We start from the raw sequence: 20,195 nt of genomic DNA, 5'->3' as shown, positions 1-20,195 counted from the left end.
CACTCCTGTCATACATGTGTGAGTTACTTTTTAATGCCAACAAAACAGACACAATTATTATTATTTTTTTTATGTGATATTCTGCCAGTCCAGCCATGTAGAAACATGTCCAAAATGTTTGCTCCACCTTTAATATGATTAGCTAGATGTAATCTGCATAACTGGATAAAGCTGACTGTCTCTGGCATGCATCAGACATGCAAAGAACTCTCTGATTTTTGAAAACCGACATGGATTTAACTGCTGATATAACTCTGATTTTGGCTTTCCTGCTCTCCATTCTCATCTTGCATTTAGGTGTAAAGACATTTTGGACACATAGGCACCTTCCACCTGGACCAACACCTCTTCCATTGCTGGGGAATGTTTTGGATGTTAAAGGAGGCAATATTGTGAACTCTCTGATAAAAGTAAGTTTTTTCAAACTTTTAATAACAAAGGATACATTTGACTTGTAATAAATGATGCAATTTATGGCAGAGGGCCTTTGTTCGATATAGTCCAAAGGAAAATCCACACAGTGGTGAGGTCTTATGCCACGTACACATGACCGGACTTTCCAGCAGACTAGGTCTGGCGGAATCATTCCGTCGGATAGTTCAATCATGTGTGGGAGAGTCCGATCATTTTTTTTTTTTTTTAATCCGACGGACCAAGAAATAGAACATGTTTCAAATCTGTCTGACGGACTTAATTCCTATCGGGAAAACCGTTCATCTGTATGCTGCTCCAACAGACCAAATACAACGTAAGGGCAGCTATTGGCTACTGGCTATTCAACTTCCTTTTCTAGTCCCGTCGTACCTCATCACGTTCAAAACGAATGGACTTTCGAACTGACTTTAGTCCGTACATGTGTGGGAAAGTCCGTTCGTTTGGAAGCCCGACGTAACTCCGGTCGAAAGTCCGTCGGGAAGAACGTTAGGCCTTTTCTGCCAGAAAGTCCGGTCGTGTGTACAGACTGTAAAGACATAATCGCTGCGTGGCTTTTTCTTCGGATTATACCAAGGTATGTGTGGAAGAGTGATGGACTCTCAAGCCAGCACCTGAATCCAGCACAAGGGGAACGCTTGGAGGGTTTGATCTGTGCACCTTCCGTTGGCTCTACAAATTGAGAGGACCTTTGGTATTACAGTGTGTGAAACAAGATCTGTCTGTATTGTCCCTCAGGAACCGGATTCAAGCCAGCCATTATTTGTATGATGTGTAGTCCTCTAGAATATACAGAAGGTCCAGAAAAAGTAGGAGTAGGAGAAATCCACACATGCATTTTTATTTAAACATGCCGTTATCCTTTACAAAGAAAAAGTTGTGCAAGTCACAGAAGACCCAAAACCAGATACCTAGACACACCTAGACACACATTTATACCTATACCTAACATACTTTACTATAGTCTCCAGAGTTTGAGAACCATTTATCATTTTCCTTAAATTTTTTGGGTTTACATATGCAACAGCTAACTCTTCTGGGAAGGCTGTCCACAAGGTTTCTTAGTGTGTTGTGGTAGTGTGGTAACACACCAGTGTATGGACCCAGCATTTTCAACCAGGCGGGTTGAGGGGCTCGAGGGAGCTTGCAACGTTAGGAGGAAACTGACTTTTCAGTTTCCTCATTATTTACTGAAATCTGTTTTGGGATCTGGAGCCCGGGGATTTCGTAGTGATCCAGGTGGGATGAAATCCCCAGTCCTGGGTCCAGATTTTGGGATTCACCAGCACACTGACTGGTCAGTTGTGTGTTGGTCTATTTCTAGACACCTGACCATGGTTCTGGGCTCCACCCTCCCGAGGAGTCCAGGCAAGCAAGGGAGAAGCATGCATGTCTGCATTGTGTAGTCAGAGGGCCCAAAGCTGTGGGCTGAGCAGTAAGGAAGATTAAAAGAGGTACAGTCCTTGTACGCGATCTCTGTTATATGGCCAAGAGGGCTGAAGGGTAAAGCCTAAACGGCAGTACTGCTGACTATAGAGCCAGGTGGCTTGGTATTTTTCTATTTACTACTGCTGTGAAAATGAAACCCCTGCGTGGGAATTATTGATGGACATTTTCATTTCTTTTTTTAATAAAAGTGGGTCAAAAAGCCCTGAAATTGAGTTTCTGGTGTGGATTGGTCTCGCTAGTGGGTGCTACACTTGACTTATACAACCCCCAATAATACAGTGTCTATAGGAATGTTTGACCATTCTTCTAGAAGCGCCTTTGTAAGATCAGGCACTGGATGAGAAGGCCTGGCTCGTAGTCTCCACTTTATTTATCCCAAAAGGACTCTGTAGGAGGGGGGCGTGGCCGGAAGCCGAGGTGGACGGACGCACTGGAGGAGAGCTCCGTGCATCCCCGATCACATCCACCTCAATCCGCACCCAGGATCGACCGCCGAGGACCCAAAACAGCCCATCCTGAGTGGGGAAGCCGCCCGGATCGGATTACGGGCGCTATTTCCGTCCCCCGGCGCTCTCACCGTTCGCGGCCTAGTGCGCGGCCGGCGCCACAGTGTGAGTCCCGCCGCCATCTTGCGGCCTACTTCCTCCGACGGGCCCTGCAGGCTCCGGGCTCCACCGAGCAGGTAGACGCATCTGCCCACCGTAAAACCGCCGCACGCACCGGAGGGTGACCGCGAGGACGGCGAAACACCCACAGCGACATTCCTGGAGGTTTCCAGGAGCAGCAGCGGTCCTTCAGGCTCCCGAGGAACTCCGGCGGCCATCTTGGTACACCCGGGCCTAAGGTGAGGAGAAGCCCTGGGAGTCCACTAACTTGCTTACCCCTGCTGGCTTAGCTCTGCACTGTACACACGCAAGCAGGGCAACAGACTTCTGCATCTCCCCCTACCACTGCCCTTAGCTGAACACTGAGGCTCTGGCCTACCTGGCGGCCATATTGGGACTCTCAAGTCACTCTCAGTGAGCACAGCTCCTCCATTCTCCCCAGATCCTTCCACCTCACCAGCACGATATCCCCCCCTGGAATTCTCTTTCTCATTTCGGGTCCCCGCGATACCCTTTATACCCGTGTGGTCCTTGTAGCTCATGTGCTTCATTCTCTGCAGTGGGGGCCACATGTTTGGTCCCATAGGATGACCACCATGTAACCATTAAATGTCGCCCTAAGCCGCCTTCCTACTCCCCCTACAACGCATAATCAGCATCTCTACAACGGGGGACAGCACAACTGTCTGACTTCTAGTCCAAACGCCTCATGGTGAAGTACGGGCCAAAACATCCCACCCAGTCTCAATCTCCAGACCTGCGACCCTCACAAACACTTGACCGTTTTCTGAGCAGACCTACATCCCCTTCCCCAACCTCGACGGCCACCCTGTCGACACAAACGCCTTCTCAAGGGGTGACGCGCAACGCTTCTCAGCTTTCCTCAGACGCCTCACCAGAAACAATGGCCGCCCCTGTCACGGTAGAAGTTCTTGATGACAAACTTAAGGCCCTACTGCAAGACCTGACTAACAACGTCTCTAAAGAAATGGGAAAACTTGCACACGAACTACGGGGAGAGATAGCTCAAATTGGTGAACGCACCGATGTCTTGGAAACGAAGTTTGATGATCTGATCCAGTATGTTCACGTATTGGAAGAAGACAATGTCGGCCTGAAACAATCAATCTCCCAGCTTCAATCCCAGCAAGAAGACTTGGAGAATAGGGAACGCCGTCAAAATTTACGTATCAGAGGCGTGCCGGAGACCGTTAGCGAGGGAGAAATTAGACCATATCTCCTCAGCTTGTTCAATGTGGTGGCCCCTCGGATTCCGGACATTGACTGGAGACTGGATAGGGCGCACAGATCCCTGGCCCCCAAGCCCCCAGCGGATGCCAACCCCAGGGACATCATAGTACGTTTTCATTACTATGACAGTAAGGAGGCTTTAATAGTGGCTACCCGCAACAAATCCCGCCTAGAGTTTAAAGGGACGAAGATACAGATTTTCAGTGACTTATCTCCGATCACCCTTGCCAAACGCAGAAGCTTCCGCCCGGTGACTACGCATCTACAGAATCATCAACTCCCATACCGATGGGGTTTCCCCTTTCGCCTGTCTGCCTCAAAAGACGGAATTCAATACTCCATGAGAGACTTACAGGAAAGTGAAGCTTTTCTCCGTAGCCTTGGTTTACCACCGATTCCAGATGAAGACCCCACTCCTCTTCCCGTGACACCCAAACCCACTTCCATTCCAGGACGACTCTGGACCCCCGCTCGGCAGAGGTCGCAGAAGAACTTTTCTACTCCTCAACGCTCGCCATTCACCAGACATCCTACTTGAGATGGACCCCTTCCCCAACCCTGGTTGGGATTGATTTCGGCCCCTAAGTCACCATGTTTCCCCTGTTATGGGGTTGGTCATACCCGTAATTATGGGTCTTTCTTTGCTCCTTTGGACTGGAGTCAAGCTAAGTTACATTGTTTTTTTGCTATTTCTAGACACTGTCGGAAGGTGGCGAGGGGAGCCACTCCCGATGAGATGGAACCCCTTGTGTGCCTTCGATTGTTCCGCGGCCTTGGCCGTGGACTCCTGGGTGGTTTTTACCCCCCAGGCTCTTTTTCTCTGTTTTTTTCTTTTTTTTTTTTTTCTTGTTATGGGCCTTTTTTTTGGCCTATTGGTTCTTTTTGACCTACATTGTTCAAGGTATTGTGTTGCTTTTTTCCTTACAGTCGATGTTGTATGCGTACATCTGCTTTTATTCCACAGGATACACCATGGTTTATACTGCCTAGTTAATTTTTACGGGTATTTTTGGTTAATACATGTTTGTTCTGCCTACATTGCATTAATGCCAATCCATAAAGATGGCTTTAAGGGTTCTTACTTATAATGTTAAAGGCTTGAACTCTATTCATAAGCGCTGGCTGGCTCTGAAAGAGTTCAAATCTTCGGCTGCGGACATAGTCCTGGTCCAGGAGACTCATTTTCGCCCTGGGGGTTCTCTCAAATTTGCTGCTAAACACTTTCCAAATTCTTATCTGGCTTCTGACCCCTCTGGCAAAGCAGGGGTTGCAATCCTGATTAGGAAATCTTGCCCGATTAGGGTGAAATCTTCATTTATAGACCCCCATGGTAGATATATTCTCCTGGACTGCGAATATCTCTCACGCTCTCTTACTGTGATTAATGTATATGCTCCTAACTCGGGCCAAATCCAATTTCTTTCTGACTTACTGGACAGCTTAGGTAACTATGCTCAACCTTTCATGATCATGGGGGGGGATTTCAACATGGTCATGTCTCCAAGGAGAGACAGACAGACGCTTTTTCCTTCCACTACCTCATCTAGAGTGGAACGTCAGTCCACCACATTTCGTAAACTAATTAGAACCCATAACCTGTTGGACATATGGAGAATCAAACACCCCACTAGCAGACAATTTTCATTTTTCTCCCCCCCACATAAGATGTACTCCAGACTTGACCACCTTTTTATATCAACACCTCTACTGACATCGGCGGTGGCCTCAGAACTGAACCCCATAACGTGGTCAGATCACGCCTCGGTTCAGCTTGACCTGGCCCTTGCCTGCTCCATGCCGAGAACCTGTCATTGGAGACTCAATGACTTTCTCCTCCGCAACCCCATTGTCGAAGCTCAACTGTCCCAAACTTTATCAGAATTTTTTCAACTGAATGAGGGTTCAGTGGCAGAGGTGTCTACCCTATGGGAAGCCCACAAGGCGTTTTTTAGAGGTGCATGTATTTCTGCCGGCGCCCGCTTAAAGCGGGACTCGGCGGCCCTGAGGCAAGAAACCCTCTTACAGCTCCGTAAGGCTGAAGATCTGCTCCTGGCTTCCCCTACGGTAACCCGTCTGCGCACAGTCACGACCCTTCGTGAGCGTTTGAGGTCGCTAGATATGCAAAAATGTTCTAAGGCCCTAATTTGGGCAAAGCAGAAATTTTATGAGTTTGCTAACAAACCCCACAGGATGCTAGTAAATAAGCTTAAACCGCGCCCCTTTCAATCCTATCCTGACCTCCTCCTTCAGGCTGACGGCTCCCCGACCCATTGTCCTTTGACGATGTCCAAAGTTTTTGGCTCGTTTTATGACAAATTGTACAACTGTTTAGCTTCTGACCCTAAACACCTCTTCACTCAAGAGGCTTTTGATTCTTTTTGCTCCCCTTTAAAGCTGCCTAAAATTTCACCGTCACAGCTAGTTGCCCTTAATGCAGATATCTCGACAGAAGAGTTAGCGGCAGTAGTGAAAGAACTGCCCTTACATAAGTCCCCTGGACCTGACGGTCTACCATATCAATATTATAAAACTTTCCTTCCCATCCTTGGCCCTCACTTATTAAAGCTTTACTCCTCCTTACAAAAAGGGGTCACTCCACATTCGCAATTCCTACACGCCCATATCACGGTCCTTCCGAAACCGGGCAAATCCCCATCCCTGCCAGATAATTACAGGCCCATCGCCCTACTGAACTCAGACTATAAAATCTTTACAAAAATTTTAGCCAATAGACTTTCTTCCATAATCCCTGCCCTTGTTCACAACGATCAAGTGGGTTTTGTTCTAGGTAGACGAGCGGGCGATAACACCAGACGCACCATTGATCTAATTGACATGCTTGATAAAACCTCTCGCTCTGCTCTTATTCTCAGCCTAGATGCCCAAAAGGCTTTTGATAGGCTTGGCTGGCCTTACATGTTTGCCACACTTGCACGCTACGGTTTTTCAGGCTCCTTTGTATCGGCTCTTCATACCCTTTATTCCCATCCCACCTCACAAGTTCAATTGGCATCCTTCAAATCCCCAACGTTTACACATAGCAATGGAACTAGACAGGGTTGCCCCCTTTCCCCCTTGTTATTTATATTATGCCTTGAACCCCTGGCAGCCCGCATTCGGGAAGACTCAGATATCAGGGGAGTCTCTTTACGACGGAAGGAATACAAGCTGTCCTTGTTTGCCGACGACATATTGCTTACTTTAACTAAACCTCACACCTCACTCCCCAACCTCCATGCCCTCCTAGAAACGTTCGGTAATATATCAGGATATAAAGTTAATACAGCTAAAACTGAAGCGCTTCCCATTCATATCCCTCCCCTACTTCTCGCCGCTTTGCGCAACACCTTTCCCTACCAGTGGCGTTCTGACTCGCTCAAATACTTGGGCATTCATTTAACAGCATCCTATCGCACACTATACCAGGCTAACTTTCTCTCTTTAATTTCAGAAACGCACAGTCTACTCCGTAAATGGATGGAATGTCCCTTGTCCCTTTTAGGTAGGATAAATGTCCTTAAAATGGCAATACTCCCTAAATTTTTGTATCTCTTCGAAACTTTACCTGTGGCCCTTCCCATGTCCCACCTCCGCAGTATCCAAAGGGCCTTTACTAAATTCATATGGGGTGACAAAGCACATAGAATTGCCCATACGGTTGTCTTTGCACCGCGCTCACATGGGGGTCTGGGAGCTCCCGATATTATACGATATTATTACGCGACCCACCTATCTACGACGGTCTCCTGGTCCTCCTATTTTGCGACGAGTCGTTGGGCAGAGATAGAAATGAGTATCACTGACCCGGTCCATCCTTGTTCTATGCTCTGGTCTGACCTTTCCTCCTCTATATCTCAACTCAGACGTATTTGCCTTGCTCCTATGCTATTTACTTTGGATATTTGGAAAAAATGCCACAAGAAGTTCTCTCTTTCCTCCCCCTGTCCACCCCTTTTAAATGTTACTCACAACCCAGATATACCTGACAGTTTGTCCACAATGGCTATGACCCCGTGGACTCAAGCAGGTATTTTCCAACTCCGCCACTTAGTTCACCCGGTGTCCCGCAAACTTTTATCTTTTCCGGACTTACAGGATAAATTTGACATTCCACAACGGTCCATTTTCACCTACCTTCAATTTAAGCACTACTTTTGCTCCGTATCTCCTGCCATGAGCCTAGAGAAACCTAACGCCTTTGAAATGTTATGCACCCAGGGTTCACACCAGAAGGATCTCATATCCGCTATTTACAGGATTCTACATGACTCACTACCCCCCACTCTAGACTCTCACCTTTATATGCGGAAATGGGCCAAAATCCTACCCGTTGCTGTTTCTCTCTCTCAATGGCAGGAGATCTGGACTTCCATCTCCAAAGTCTCGAGATGTGTTGAGCAGAAAGAAACTGCTTATAAAGTATTAATGTTTTGGTATAGGACCCCCGAAGTTTTACATAAATATGATCCCTCACTGTCTCGTTTATGCTGGAGGTGCCTACAGGATATTGGCACACAACTTCATATCTTTTGGGATTGTCCACGTATCACATCTTTTTGGTCTATGGTCCAATCCATTCTTCAATCAATATTGAAGAGAGATATCCCACTGACTCCGACACACTACCTGTTAGGCCTTCCGATCCTAGACCTCCCTAAATATGCCAGGAAACTAATGGCTTTCATACTCCTGGCTGCCAAGAGAGTAATTCCAGCTCATTGGCTATCTCCCATACTCCCCACACAAGCACATGTAGTCTCGTCCATTGCTCACATGCGTAGGATGGAACATTTGACGGCAATAGCTCATGATTCCTTGCCCAAATTTTCCAAGACATGGGACCCATGGGATGCCTCCATATTCAACCCAGAATCTTTGACTACCCCCTCTGCCGGTCCCTCCTTAAGTGACCTTAGGGGGATTTGATATTCTGTTTACTGTATTATACCGTATCAGACCAAGAACACCCATACGTCTGGTTTCCAATGTCTTAGTTCGTTCTATCCTTCTTTTTCAGTTATGTTATCACCATTGTATACAGCTTCATGGTGTATCCTATCACTTAACCCGTTTGTAACCTACAATATGGTGCCCATATTATGTCCACCCAATGTTACTGACTACTGTACCGTATTTATGTCATTTTTGTACTGTTTACAGAAAAAAATTTTTTTCAATAAATATACATTTAAAAAAAAAAAAAAAAAGGACTCTGTACGGGTCAGTCAAGTTCCTTCACCCAAAACTCGCTCATCCATGTCTTTATGCACCTTGCTTTGTGCATTGGTGTACAGTCATGTTGGAACAGGAAGGGACCATCCCCAAACTGTTCCTACAAAGTTGGGAGCATGAAATTGTCCAAAATATCTTGATATGCTGATGCCTTAATAGTTTCCTTCACTGGAACTAAGGGACCAAGCCCAACCCCTGAAAAACAACTCCACACCATAATCCCCCCTCCACCAAATAATTTGCACCAGTGCACAAAGCAAGGTCCATAAAGACATCAGCTCATCCCCCACAGTTATTACCTTTTGTTTCAACTTGACCCTCCCTTCTAGATTGTAAGCTCTAACGAGCAGGGCCCTCTGATCCCTCCTGTATTGATTTGTATTGTAAATGTACTGTCTGCCCTCATATTGTAAAGCGCTGCGCAAACTGTTGGCGCTATATAAATCCTGAATAATAATAATAATAATAGACACACTACTAAACCTTGCGGACAGCCTTCCCAGAATTATTGAAGCTGTTATAGCTGCAAAGGGTGGGCCAACGCAATATTGAATTCTACAGACTAAGACACCAATAAAGTTTATGTGCGTGTAAAGGCAAGTGTCCCAATACATTTGGCAATATACTATATATACACAGAAACACAAATGTTTTGCCTTTCTTTTCTATTTGAAATTAAATGGGCTGTTTTACAAGGTGAGGGTTTACAATCACCTTAATTTATGACAATAATATATTCTATTTTCATACAGATAAGGGAGAAATATGGAGATGTGTTTACCATCTATTTGGGGTCTCGTCCAGTCGTGGTGGTTAATGGATACGATGCGGTCAAAGAAGTCTATGTGGACAGAGCTGATGATTTCTTAGCCAGAGGAGATATAGCAACATTTGACACAACCTACCAGAACTATGGTGAGTAAATTGTACATAAATAGCAAAGAAAAAAAAGTTTTCCTTGCCTTCTATATCCCTACTAGGGATATTTACCATCACTGTTGGGTACACCAGGAGTCCCTTGACTGTTGGAATTATTACAGACATGGTAAGTTGACTATTAAGTCCCCATGCTCTGATAGAGACCCTGCATTGAAGGATGCGCATCCCATGCAGCAGTCAGTGGAGTGGAACGGTTGTGGTAGATAAAGATAGAAAAGGTTCTGTGGCCAGGAGAGGTGACTTGTCTCAGAACAGCAGCAAAGCTAAGTTGGGACCAGTCGGTCATTTGAAATGCTCTTGAGGTTGGTTTTGCAGGATTCGGTAGTAGAGATGATTCTCAAAATAATCAAAATAATCTTGATGAGAGAATTACAACAGGCTCGAAGTAAGAACTATAATAATTGTCTGCAATATCACTTACTCCTCTATGATGTAACAGGTTTGAATGCTGCTGGGGCATGTGAATCCAGCCACCTAATTTCACCATTCGTTTTGGGGGGGGGGGTGAAGATGAGATTCCAGTAGAATAATTCTATCCAATGAATACCCTGCTCTCAACTGAATGGAAAGACTCAACTCAACTATAGAGGTGGCGAGAACTGTTGTCTATGAAAAAGTTTGACGTTGGATGTTCGAAGAGCATCTAGCATTATATCCACTTGCAAGAAGAGAGGCCATTCAAAGAAATATCCATTAGGAAACTTAGAGAATGTTAGGAAACAGCCCCAGACCCCTCTCTGAGCCTCTACTGACCTCATATGGCCTTATTAAATGCTTGTAGAATCCTATAGAAAAAGACTGGTTGGTGTACAACATCATGATGGACATCAGAGACCTATGTGAACTAGAGCCTCTCCTGCTGAAAAGGATTACCCTACTCACAAGCTGAAGTTCCTGACTCAGGATGAGCTTAAGGTTCAAACTAGCCATATTTTTTTAATTCAGCCAGCGGGTTGAAAGAAAAAAACTGACCTGGTCCCCTCATCCACACATTTGTGGTGGATGGGGAAATTTCCCCCCTGTGTCACTGTCTTTGTACTCTGATAGAAGGGAGACTTCCTGGCCATCAGAATACACTGATCAGCACCACAGTCTATAGCCTGCAGTGCTGATCAAGCAGAAGTTTTCCAGCAGGACAGCTATAAAGAAGTTGATCGGTAGATCAACTTCTGTGTAACCACAGTGCCCATACATGGACACATGAAATTGGCCGGTCCATGCTGAACTGTCCGAATTTCGATCGATCTATGGGCAGCTTCCATCCAAACATGGACTGAACTTATAAAGGGTAAGAAAAGGGGGGTTCCTGTGTGCTTGTAAAAATATCCCAGATCAAGTACTGTATCACTTACCCTGGTCCTGATTCCAGAATAGTGGACAGATACACAGGGAAATCTTTGGGATCATGCTCTTGCTAGTCACAAATGTCTTCTTCCCTATCTATCCTCCAATCAGCAGAAACATGTATTGCCTTCAGAAGTCCGGTTATCCTGGCCACCTCTCTGATTCATCTCTGTATTCCTAAAATACTTTAGGTTAGAAAATCCCAGAGTTACCCCAAAGCTAAAAAAGTAATTTGAGGAAAGTAAGGTTCAAGAATAATTGTTCACAGGAGCACTAACAATTATATATATACATTTCTGGATTTTTTTAGTTTTTTCTGACTACTAAACTACATTGTTCAGCAATTTCTGGCTGTTGGGAAAAATTTAAGGATTTAGAATGTGCACCAAAGTTCTATGGTCTAATAATTATGAAAAAGATTGGTTGATGCCATAAAATGCTGGTGAGTTACTGAATACATTTGAAGAAATGAGGGGGGTGTGTAAAAAGGATTTAAGCCCCTGGAGGTATCATCCCTGAATTTACAGAAGATTCAAGAGCAAGATTCAAGAGCAACAACAAAAATCTAGGACTTTAATTATACCCCCAGGAGTAAAATGTAAAAACAAATTATATTATGGTGTGTGTATAATCTTGAGAGCAATTTGTTGAAGTTGACGCATTTCTGAGGGAACCCCGCTTCATCAGGACCCAAACCCTTAGCATAAACTACCTTATAGTGATATTTTTGGAGGGTGGTTAATGGCAGAGTCTACCAGGCCTGTGGATAGACACTAAATCTAAATCACCTCCCATCCAAAGGAAGATGTTGTGTACGCCTATGGTCTCCAAGCTCACAAGTCCCATTTTAGGCTTGCAGTGAATGATGAAAGGACTAAGTATGCAGTCTCCAGAACAGGATACTGTTGACAAAGCGCAGTGTTAGAGGCTATCCTTCCCATACATACACAATTATACACCATATGTGATTTTGAGTTCAATGATCACTATTGAACTCTGTTGGTTAGGTCTCCATGATCAAGTTGAATTACCACATTATTTTATTTTTTCTCTTTCTGCATTTTTACTGTTTACTATTGAACATACATTTGTTATGTGTATGTTTGTTTTTTTTTCAAATCTTTTTATTCTAAAAGTGAAAGATAAGTTAAGACATAAGCACCCGAACCACTGCAACATACAGGGATATACAATGTAATACTGAAATATAATCACACACATATAGGTTGAACTTGTGGACTTGTATTTTTTTTTTCAATCTCACCTACTATGTAACTATGTAAAAGAGAGCAACATAAAACTAGTGTGATATTTGACACTAACAATATCTGGTTCCATGGATGTAGTAGCAATTCTAAATGAATTCTCAAGGTACTTATCAGACATTTTGATTCTAATTTTGCCCTTCCTGTGCTTCATCCTTGAAAGCGGTTGCTCACAAATATAGGTGCTGCCGAAAAACTTCGACATGAATGAAGTGTAATTGTGAAAGCCCTTGGGCCGCAGGTTGGACAAGGCTACCTTAATAGAAACCTGATTTTTCTGCTTTTTTATTCGTTTACAGAGCTGCCACTTCCATAATGTGGCTTAAGCAGCCATCTTATGGTGCCAGAATGGGGGGGGGGCGTAAAATCCCTAGCAAGGCAGTCACTTGCACAAGCAGTTGGCTCCCCTTCTACCAGCGATTTCTCGAACACACAGTTAGTGCCTGCATTTGGAAGGGGGAACCCCAGGACACATTGGGTAACTAGATGAGTGACCCCTGTAGGATATCAGCATGGAGCTCCGGACAGGAATGCAGGTGCAGACAATGGGAGAGTGCAAAAAATAAACAATAAAACAGCGCAGCAAAGAAACCTGTGATATGATATGAAACGACACATAAAAAAAAAACAATTTATTAAATATAAAAAAAAATGACAAAGACATCTGATCCTCCTGGGATCTTAAAAGCATAAAATCCATCAATCATAAGAAGTATAAATTGACAGATGTTTTGTGATAAATCACCCCTGCAGTCTTTTGTTTGCGACTTTAAAGTGATGGAAAAGCTGCACTGCCACCGATCAGCTGGATCATGGGGACTTGGTAATTGTACACAAACCTCACCCAAAGGGGGGGAGAAGCAAAAGTTGATAAAGTGCAGATAAATGGAACTATGTTCCTGAAGTCACTCACTGTTGGTAGATGGACTGCAGCGCCGCCGCTCTGAGCCTGTGGGGTGGAGGGGAGGAATTCTATCCTGCTCCGTGTGTTGGTTCAGACTCTGGGACGGAGGTGCGGTGCACGCTGAGTGGTATGGACCGAAGTTGGACGCAAGGTGGCGTCCGCCTGGCTTGACTGGAGACTTGGAGCGCAACGCACCAGTCTGACGTATCGTGCTGCCTGTCCGAGCAGCTGGGGGTCACCTGGAAAGCTCAGTGGTGAGGAGGGTTGCCATGTCGACTGGCCTGCTTACATGTTTCGCGCGCATGCGCTTTTTCAAAGCTGGCTGCCGGACAGGCAGCACGATACATCCGACTGTTGCGTTGCGCTCCAGGTCTCCAGTCATGCCAGGCGGACGCCACCTTGCATCAAACTTCAGTCCATACCACTCAGCGTGCACCGCACCTCCGTCTCCGAGTCTGAACCAACACACGGAGCAGGATAGAATTCCTCCCCTCCACCCCACAGGCTCAGAGCGGCGGCGCCGCAGTCCATCTACCAACAGTGAGTGACTTCAGGAACATAGTTCCATTTATCTGCACTTTATCAACTTTTGCTTCTACCCCCTTTGGGTGAGGATTGTGTACAATTACCAAGTCCCCATGATCCAGCTGATCGGTGGCAGTGCAGCTTTTCCATCACTTTAAAGTCACAAACAAAAGACTGCAGGGGTGATTTATCACAAAACATCTGTCAGTTTGTATTTCTTATGATTGATGGATTTTATGCTTTTAAGATCCCAGGAGGATCAGATGTCTTTGTCATTGTTTTTTTATATTTAATAAATGATTTTTTTATGTGTTTTTTCATATCATATCACAGGTTTCTTTGCTGCACTGTTTTATTGTTTATTTTTTGTCTTATTCCACCAAGTCCAAAGTGGTTTAATAGCTGCACATTGATACCAACTATTGGACATCATCTTAAATAACGAGTATCTCATCATGTGGATAACCGTTCTTAACGAAGGGATTATTCGTTTGTGCGCCAATTACTTTTTTTGTTTATGTAATGGGAGAGTGCAGGCTCTGCAGTGAGAGAAAGGAGCCAGGACTGGTCACAGTGGCTGCTGCATGGCCAGCCCAGCAAAGTGCTCCCGGGCCTCCCCTCAGCCTCTGCCGTAAGATAACAAGCACATGGTGGAGAAGCAGCTGTCTGAAGTAGAGGATATCTTTGAGAGTGGATGACGGGCTTCCCAATTTGCCCAGTCAGTGCTGACATCCAGGGCCGCCTGAACTCCTTCCCCTTCAGCATCCTGCCAGCTACTGTCAGCAGGACATGTACTGGGTAGAGCTTCCCCAGTTCAGACCCCATTCAGAGGGTGCTGTGCAGTGCCATAGACAACAAAAGGGTCAGGTAAGGCCCATCTCCAGAATCCTGGGTGGGGGGATCTTTTTGTTTTCTTTTGTATGAACAGGAAAGTATCTCTACCATAACTCATGCTTTACTCACCGAGATCTGCAGCACTGCCATTCTGCTTTATGACCCATATGGCTGCCCACCTCCTGTGATGCTGCCCCCTCTTGTCCCATTGCCCCCTTTTGTTCCACTGCCCCCTCCTGTCACACTGCCCAGATACTCCTCTCATGTCACAATGACCTCCTGTCACAGTGGTGGGTGTGGCAGCAGGATGGTGTGGGGTAGATTTACACTACCAAAAAATTCAATTTGTTTCATTTTCGTGTCATTTGTGTTTTTTTTTGTTGTTTATCGGATGATTGTTTATGATCGGCATTCATTACTTTGGATCATTCGTAACTTCGGATGCATTCCTATTCATTCTGTTCCATTAGTTTAGATGTGGCATTCGTTAATCGTTACTTTGTATAATTCATAACTTCGGATGCACTTGTATTTGTTACGTTCCATTCATTTAGATGCGGCATTCATTACTTTGGATAATTCATAACTTCAGATGCATTCGTATTTACATAGGAATCAATGCATTTGTATAGCACTGATTGCTGTATAAATGACAATGGTTCCAAAAACGTGTCAAAAATGTCCGATGTGTCCGCCATAATGTCACAGTCACGATAAAAAAATCAATAAAAATCACTGATTGCCGCCATTACTAGTAAAAAAAAATATTATTAAAAATGCCATAAAACTATCCCCTATTTTGTAAACGCTATAACTTTTGCTCAAACCAATCAACAATCGCTTATTGTGGTTTTTTTTTAACCAAAAATAGGCAGAAGATTACGTATCGGCCTAAACTGAGGAAAGAAATTGTTTTTTTATATATTTTTGGGGGATATTTATTATAAATATATATAAAACAATGCGTTTTTTGGTATGTTCTCATAGGAACAGATTTTCTGCATCTCTACAATGGCACCCATAAATCAATATTTTCATTTTAGCATTCCACCTATCAGAAACCTATCTTAAAGGAATGAGTTTAGTTTTTGATCACTTGTTGCCTTTACTAATCTGTCTAACAATGCTCAGATTCATCCTATTACCAGTGAATACTGTAGAGTAGTGAATACAATAGTACATCTCTGCTGGTACTGAATTACTTTATAGTTTATACCTGTAACTACCAACATGATGTGTAAACATGTATATAATGCATTGTGCTTAATTTGTGAACCAGGGGTCATTTTTACTAGTGACTTGAACAGATGGAGAGAGCTTCGTAGATTTTCTCTGTCAACAATGCGAGGTTTTGGTTTGGGGAAGAAGACTATAGAAGACCGTATAGTAGAGGAATCACAATGTCTAGTGACTGAATTAAAAAAGACCAAAGGTAAGGAAAAATATGTAATCACCTCAATATCAGAATTTTGCACCCCCTTCTTTCTAGGCCACTTTTAATTTTCAGTGCTGTGAGAGTTTGACTGACAATTACTTGGTCATGCAATAGTGTCCCCAAAAATAGGTTTTATAAATTTTTTTGGCAAACAGAGCTTTCTTTTGGTGGTATTTTTTAATCTCTTTTTTACAATGACAAAAAACACAAACTTTCCTTAACCACTTCCTTACTGGGCCCTTAAACCTCCCTCCTGTCCTGACCAATTTTCAGCTTTCAGCCCTGATGCACTTTGAATGACAATTGCGCAGTCATACAACACTGTACTCAAATGAAAATTGTATCATTTTTTCCCCACAAATAGAGCTTTCTTTTGATGTTATTTGATCACCTCTGCGGTTTTAATTTTTTGTAAAAAACATTTAAAACAACCAATTTAAAAAAAAAAAATTATATTTTTTATATTTTGTTATGAAATTTTGCAAACAGGTAATTTTTCTCCTTCATTGATGTACGTTGATGAGGCTACACTGATGGGCACCGATAGGTGGCAGTGATGGGCACTCATGGGTGGCAATAATGGGCACTGCTCAGCACTGGTAGGTTACATTGATAGGCAGCACGGCTAGGTGGCACTGATTGGCACCACTGGTTGGCATTGATAGGTGGCACTCATGGGCATTGATAGGTGGCACTGGTGGACACTGTGAGCACTGGCAGGTGGCACTGGCAGGGGGACTGGTGGGCACAGATGAGGTAGAATTGCCTCTTCCTCTTCAGGACCGATGTCCCTTACATATAAGCCGGTGAATGGCTTTTCTTTCTCCTCACGCTGTCAGCGTGAGGATAAAAAAAAGGATTACCGAGCTTTTGTTTACATCATGTGATCAGCTGTCATTGGCTAACAGCTGATCACGTGGTAAGGAATCTGTGATCACCCGAGTCTCAGTGAATCGGTGATCACAGCATGCGCCAGGGAGCGTACAAAGGGGAGGATGTCATATGATAGCCTCCTGTAAATTCAAGTCCGTGCTGTGGCCTTCATTCGGCTATAGCACGGATGCCAGTTGGTTAAACTCCCTAAAAAACATATAAAATAGTCTTTCTTCATAAATTTAGTCAAAAATGTATTTTGTTGGAGGGTTGTTGCCATACTCCTATAGGCAGGAGGGGATTTCATACATTCTGGAGGGGTTTCATACATGCAGACACATGTAGTATATGTCATGGTCATGCAGTAATCTTTCTCTGTCAGCTTACCTCTCCTCCATGTGTTCACCTTCACCAGACTGTTGTTTGTGCGTCTTGCGGTTGGTAGTGCACTGTTTGTTTTCACTTACTTATAACCTATTATATAATAAACACCATTATTATTCGCCTACATGCATTCTGGGTTTCCTCTGTGCAGTCCACACAGTCTGGTCTACTAATTCCCTGACAGTACTCTTACTGCACCAGATGGACGCACAAACCGTACAGCAGTGCGTCTAATGCGCTTAACGTACTGGATCCCCAGTAATGTAACGTTGCCAGGAGTGATACTGGTGTCATGGCTGTAATTCCAATCAACTCATGGTTGGATGACTGTCCAAAACAGGTGGTTCCAGGTAGGCGGCAAAAAGATCGATCCACACAATGGATAGCAGTGGAAGGAGGACCATCAATACACGAATATGGAGAGAAAAAAAAGGAGCTCCACATGGCGCAGATCAACCAAAATGGTTTAATAGGTAAAAAAAGAAATGTCATACAAAATTCCCCAGCTGAAGACTATTTCGTGGAAAACGCGTCTGGCCGCACCCCTTGCTCCCCATATTGCTTTTATGGCTATAATGTTTTTGTGATCACTTTTTTATCTCAATTATGGACTTTTGTATGACATTTTTTACGGATTAAACCATTTTGGTTGACCTGCGCCATGTGGGGCTCCTTTTTTTCTTTTTCCTCCATATTAGTGTATTGATGGTCCTCCTTCCACTGCTATCCATTGTGTGGATCGATCTTTTTGCCGCCTGCCTGGGAACCACCTGTTTTGGACGGTCATCAAACCTTGAGTGGATTGGAATTACAGCCGTGACACCAGTATCACTCCTGGCAATGTTCCATCACTGGGGATCCAGTACGTTACCTGCATTAGATGCACTGCCTTATGGTATGTGCGTCCATCTGGTGTGGTAAGAGTACCCATCTTCACATTTTGAATATTCTCAAGATATATACTGCTGATCCATCTATATCTTTGATTTATCCACCATTTCTGCATGTCCTTCACTTCAGTTCGAGATCCAAGAGAAAGTTCTTAATTTTAAGACATTTCACTTGTGGATATTTTCGGTTTATTTGGACTATAGTGGTTCACTGGTATTTATTTCATGTACTGCTTTGGTTATGTTTTCCACATATCTTTTCACTTGACCAGTTGAAGTGATTTGTTTGGCATTGCAATGTATTATGACAGTTTAGTGTTAAATTTTTATTCTCTACCATAAGTTTACATACCCTGGCAGAATCTTTGATTTATTGGGCATTTTTCAGAGAATATGAATGATAACACAAAAACTTTTATTTCACTTGTGGTTAGTGCTTGGTTGAAACCATTTATTATCAATCGACTGTGTTTACTCTTTTTAAATCATAATGGTAACAGAAACTACCCAAATAACCCTGATCAAAAGTTTACATACCCCAGTTCTTAATACTGTGTATTGCCCTCTCTAATATCAGTGACAGCTTGAAGTATTTGTGGATGAGGCTCTTTATCTTCTCAGATGGTAAAGCTGCCCATTCCCCATTGGCAAAAAACTTCCAGTTCCTGGAAATTCTTGGGCTGTCTTTCATGAACTGAACTTTTGAGATCTCCCCAGAGTAGCTCAATGATATTGAGGTCAGGAGACTGAGATGACCACTCCAGAACCTCCACTTTATCCTGCTGTAGCCAATGACAGGTCGACTTGGCCTTGTGTTTGGATCATTGTCATGTTGGAATGTCCAAGTGCATTCCATGCGCAGCTTCCTGGCTGAGGAATGCAAATATTTCTCCAGTATTTTTTGATAACATATTGCATTCATCTTGCCAACAATTTTGACCAAATTGACTGCACCTTTGTAGCTCACACATCCCCAAAACATTCACCTCCATACCTTTCATCATAGGCCTTGTTGACTCCTATACAAATGTAGCGTTTATGGTTGTGGCCAACAAAAATCAATTTTGGTCTCATCACTCCAAATGACTTTGTGCCAGAAGGTTTGAGGCTTGTCTCTGTGCTGTTTGGCATATTGTAAGCAGAATACTTTGTGGCATTTGCATAGTAATGGCTTTCTTCTGGCGACTCGACCATGCAGCCCATCTTTCTTCAAGTGCCTCCTTATTGTGATATCTTGAAACAGCCACACCACATTTTTTCAGACAGTCCTGTATTTCACCTGAAGTTATTTGTGGGTTTTTATTTGTATCCTGAACAATTTTCCTGGCAGTTGTGGCTGAAATTTTAGTTGGTCTACCTTACCATGGTTTGGTTTCAACAGAACCCCTCATTTCCCACTTCTTGATTAGAGTTTGAACACTGCTGATTCTCAATTCCTTGGATATCTTTTTATATCCCTTTCCTGTTTTATACAGTTCAACTACCTTTTCCCGCAGATCCTTTGTCGATTCTTTTGCTTTTCCCATGACTCAGCATCCAGAAGCGTCAGTGCAGCACTGGATGAAAGATGCAAGGGTCTGTCAAGAGTCCAAAAACACATAACTAGATGATCTCAGAAGCGTCTCAAACTGAGGTCCCATAGACATGTAAAGGGAATGCAAAACCTGTTTGAAGCTAACAGAATCCATCAATACAGGTCCTTACAATGACCATAAGTTTTGGGTAGGGGATCAGCCCTGGTAACTGTCAGGGCTGGGCCCAGTCCTTCCTTCTCTGAGCTGGCTGCTCAGCTGTCGGCTAATTGCCAGCTCCTATCTCTCCACAGTGACTCAC

General features: G+C 43.9%; 1 protein-coding gene across 1 annotated transcript in view; it reads left to right on the top strand.

Moving 5' to 3' along the window:
* Positions 1-20,195, top strand: part of LOC143982536 (cytochrome P450 2A5-like) — a 71,015-nt gene that overhangs the window by 14,061 nt on the left and 36,759 nt on the right. Inside the window, exons 2-4 of the mRNA XM_077481369.1 lie at positions 298-410; positions 9,722-9,884; positions 16,060-16,212. Of these exons, the coding sequence (XP_077337495.1) occupies positions 298-410; positions 9,722-9,884; positions 16,060-16,212 (429 nt within the window). The remainder of the gene's footprint in view (positions 1-297; positions 411-9,721; positions 9,885-16,059; positions 16,213-20,195) is intronic.

This window comes from Lithobates pipiens, unplaced genomic scaffold (genome assembly GCF_037356315.1).
Source record: "Lithobates pipiens isolate NorthernLeopardFrog02 unplaced genomic scaffold, aLitPip1_a1.2 Scaffold_1, whole genome shotgun sequence".
Classification (NCBI taxonomy): domain Eukaryota; kingdom Metazoa; phylum Chordata; class Amphibia; order Anura; family Ranidae; genus Lithobates; species Lithobates pipiens.
Note: the sequence above shows the minus strand (reverse complement) of the source record. Positions and strands in the feature narration are given on the sequence as shown.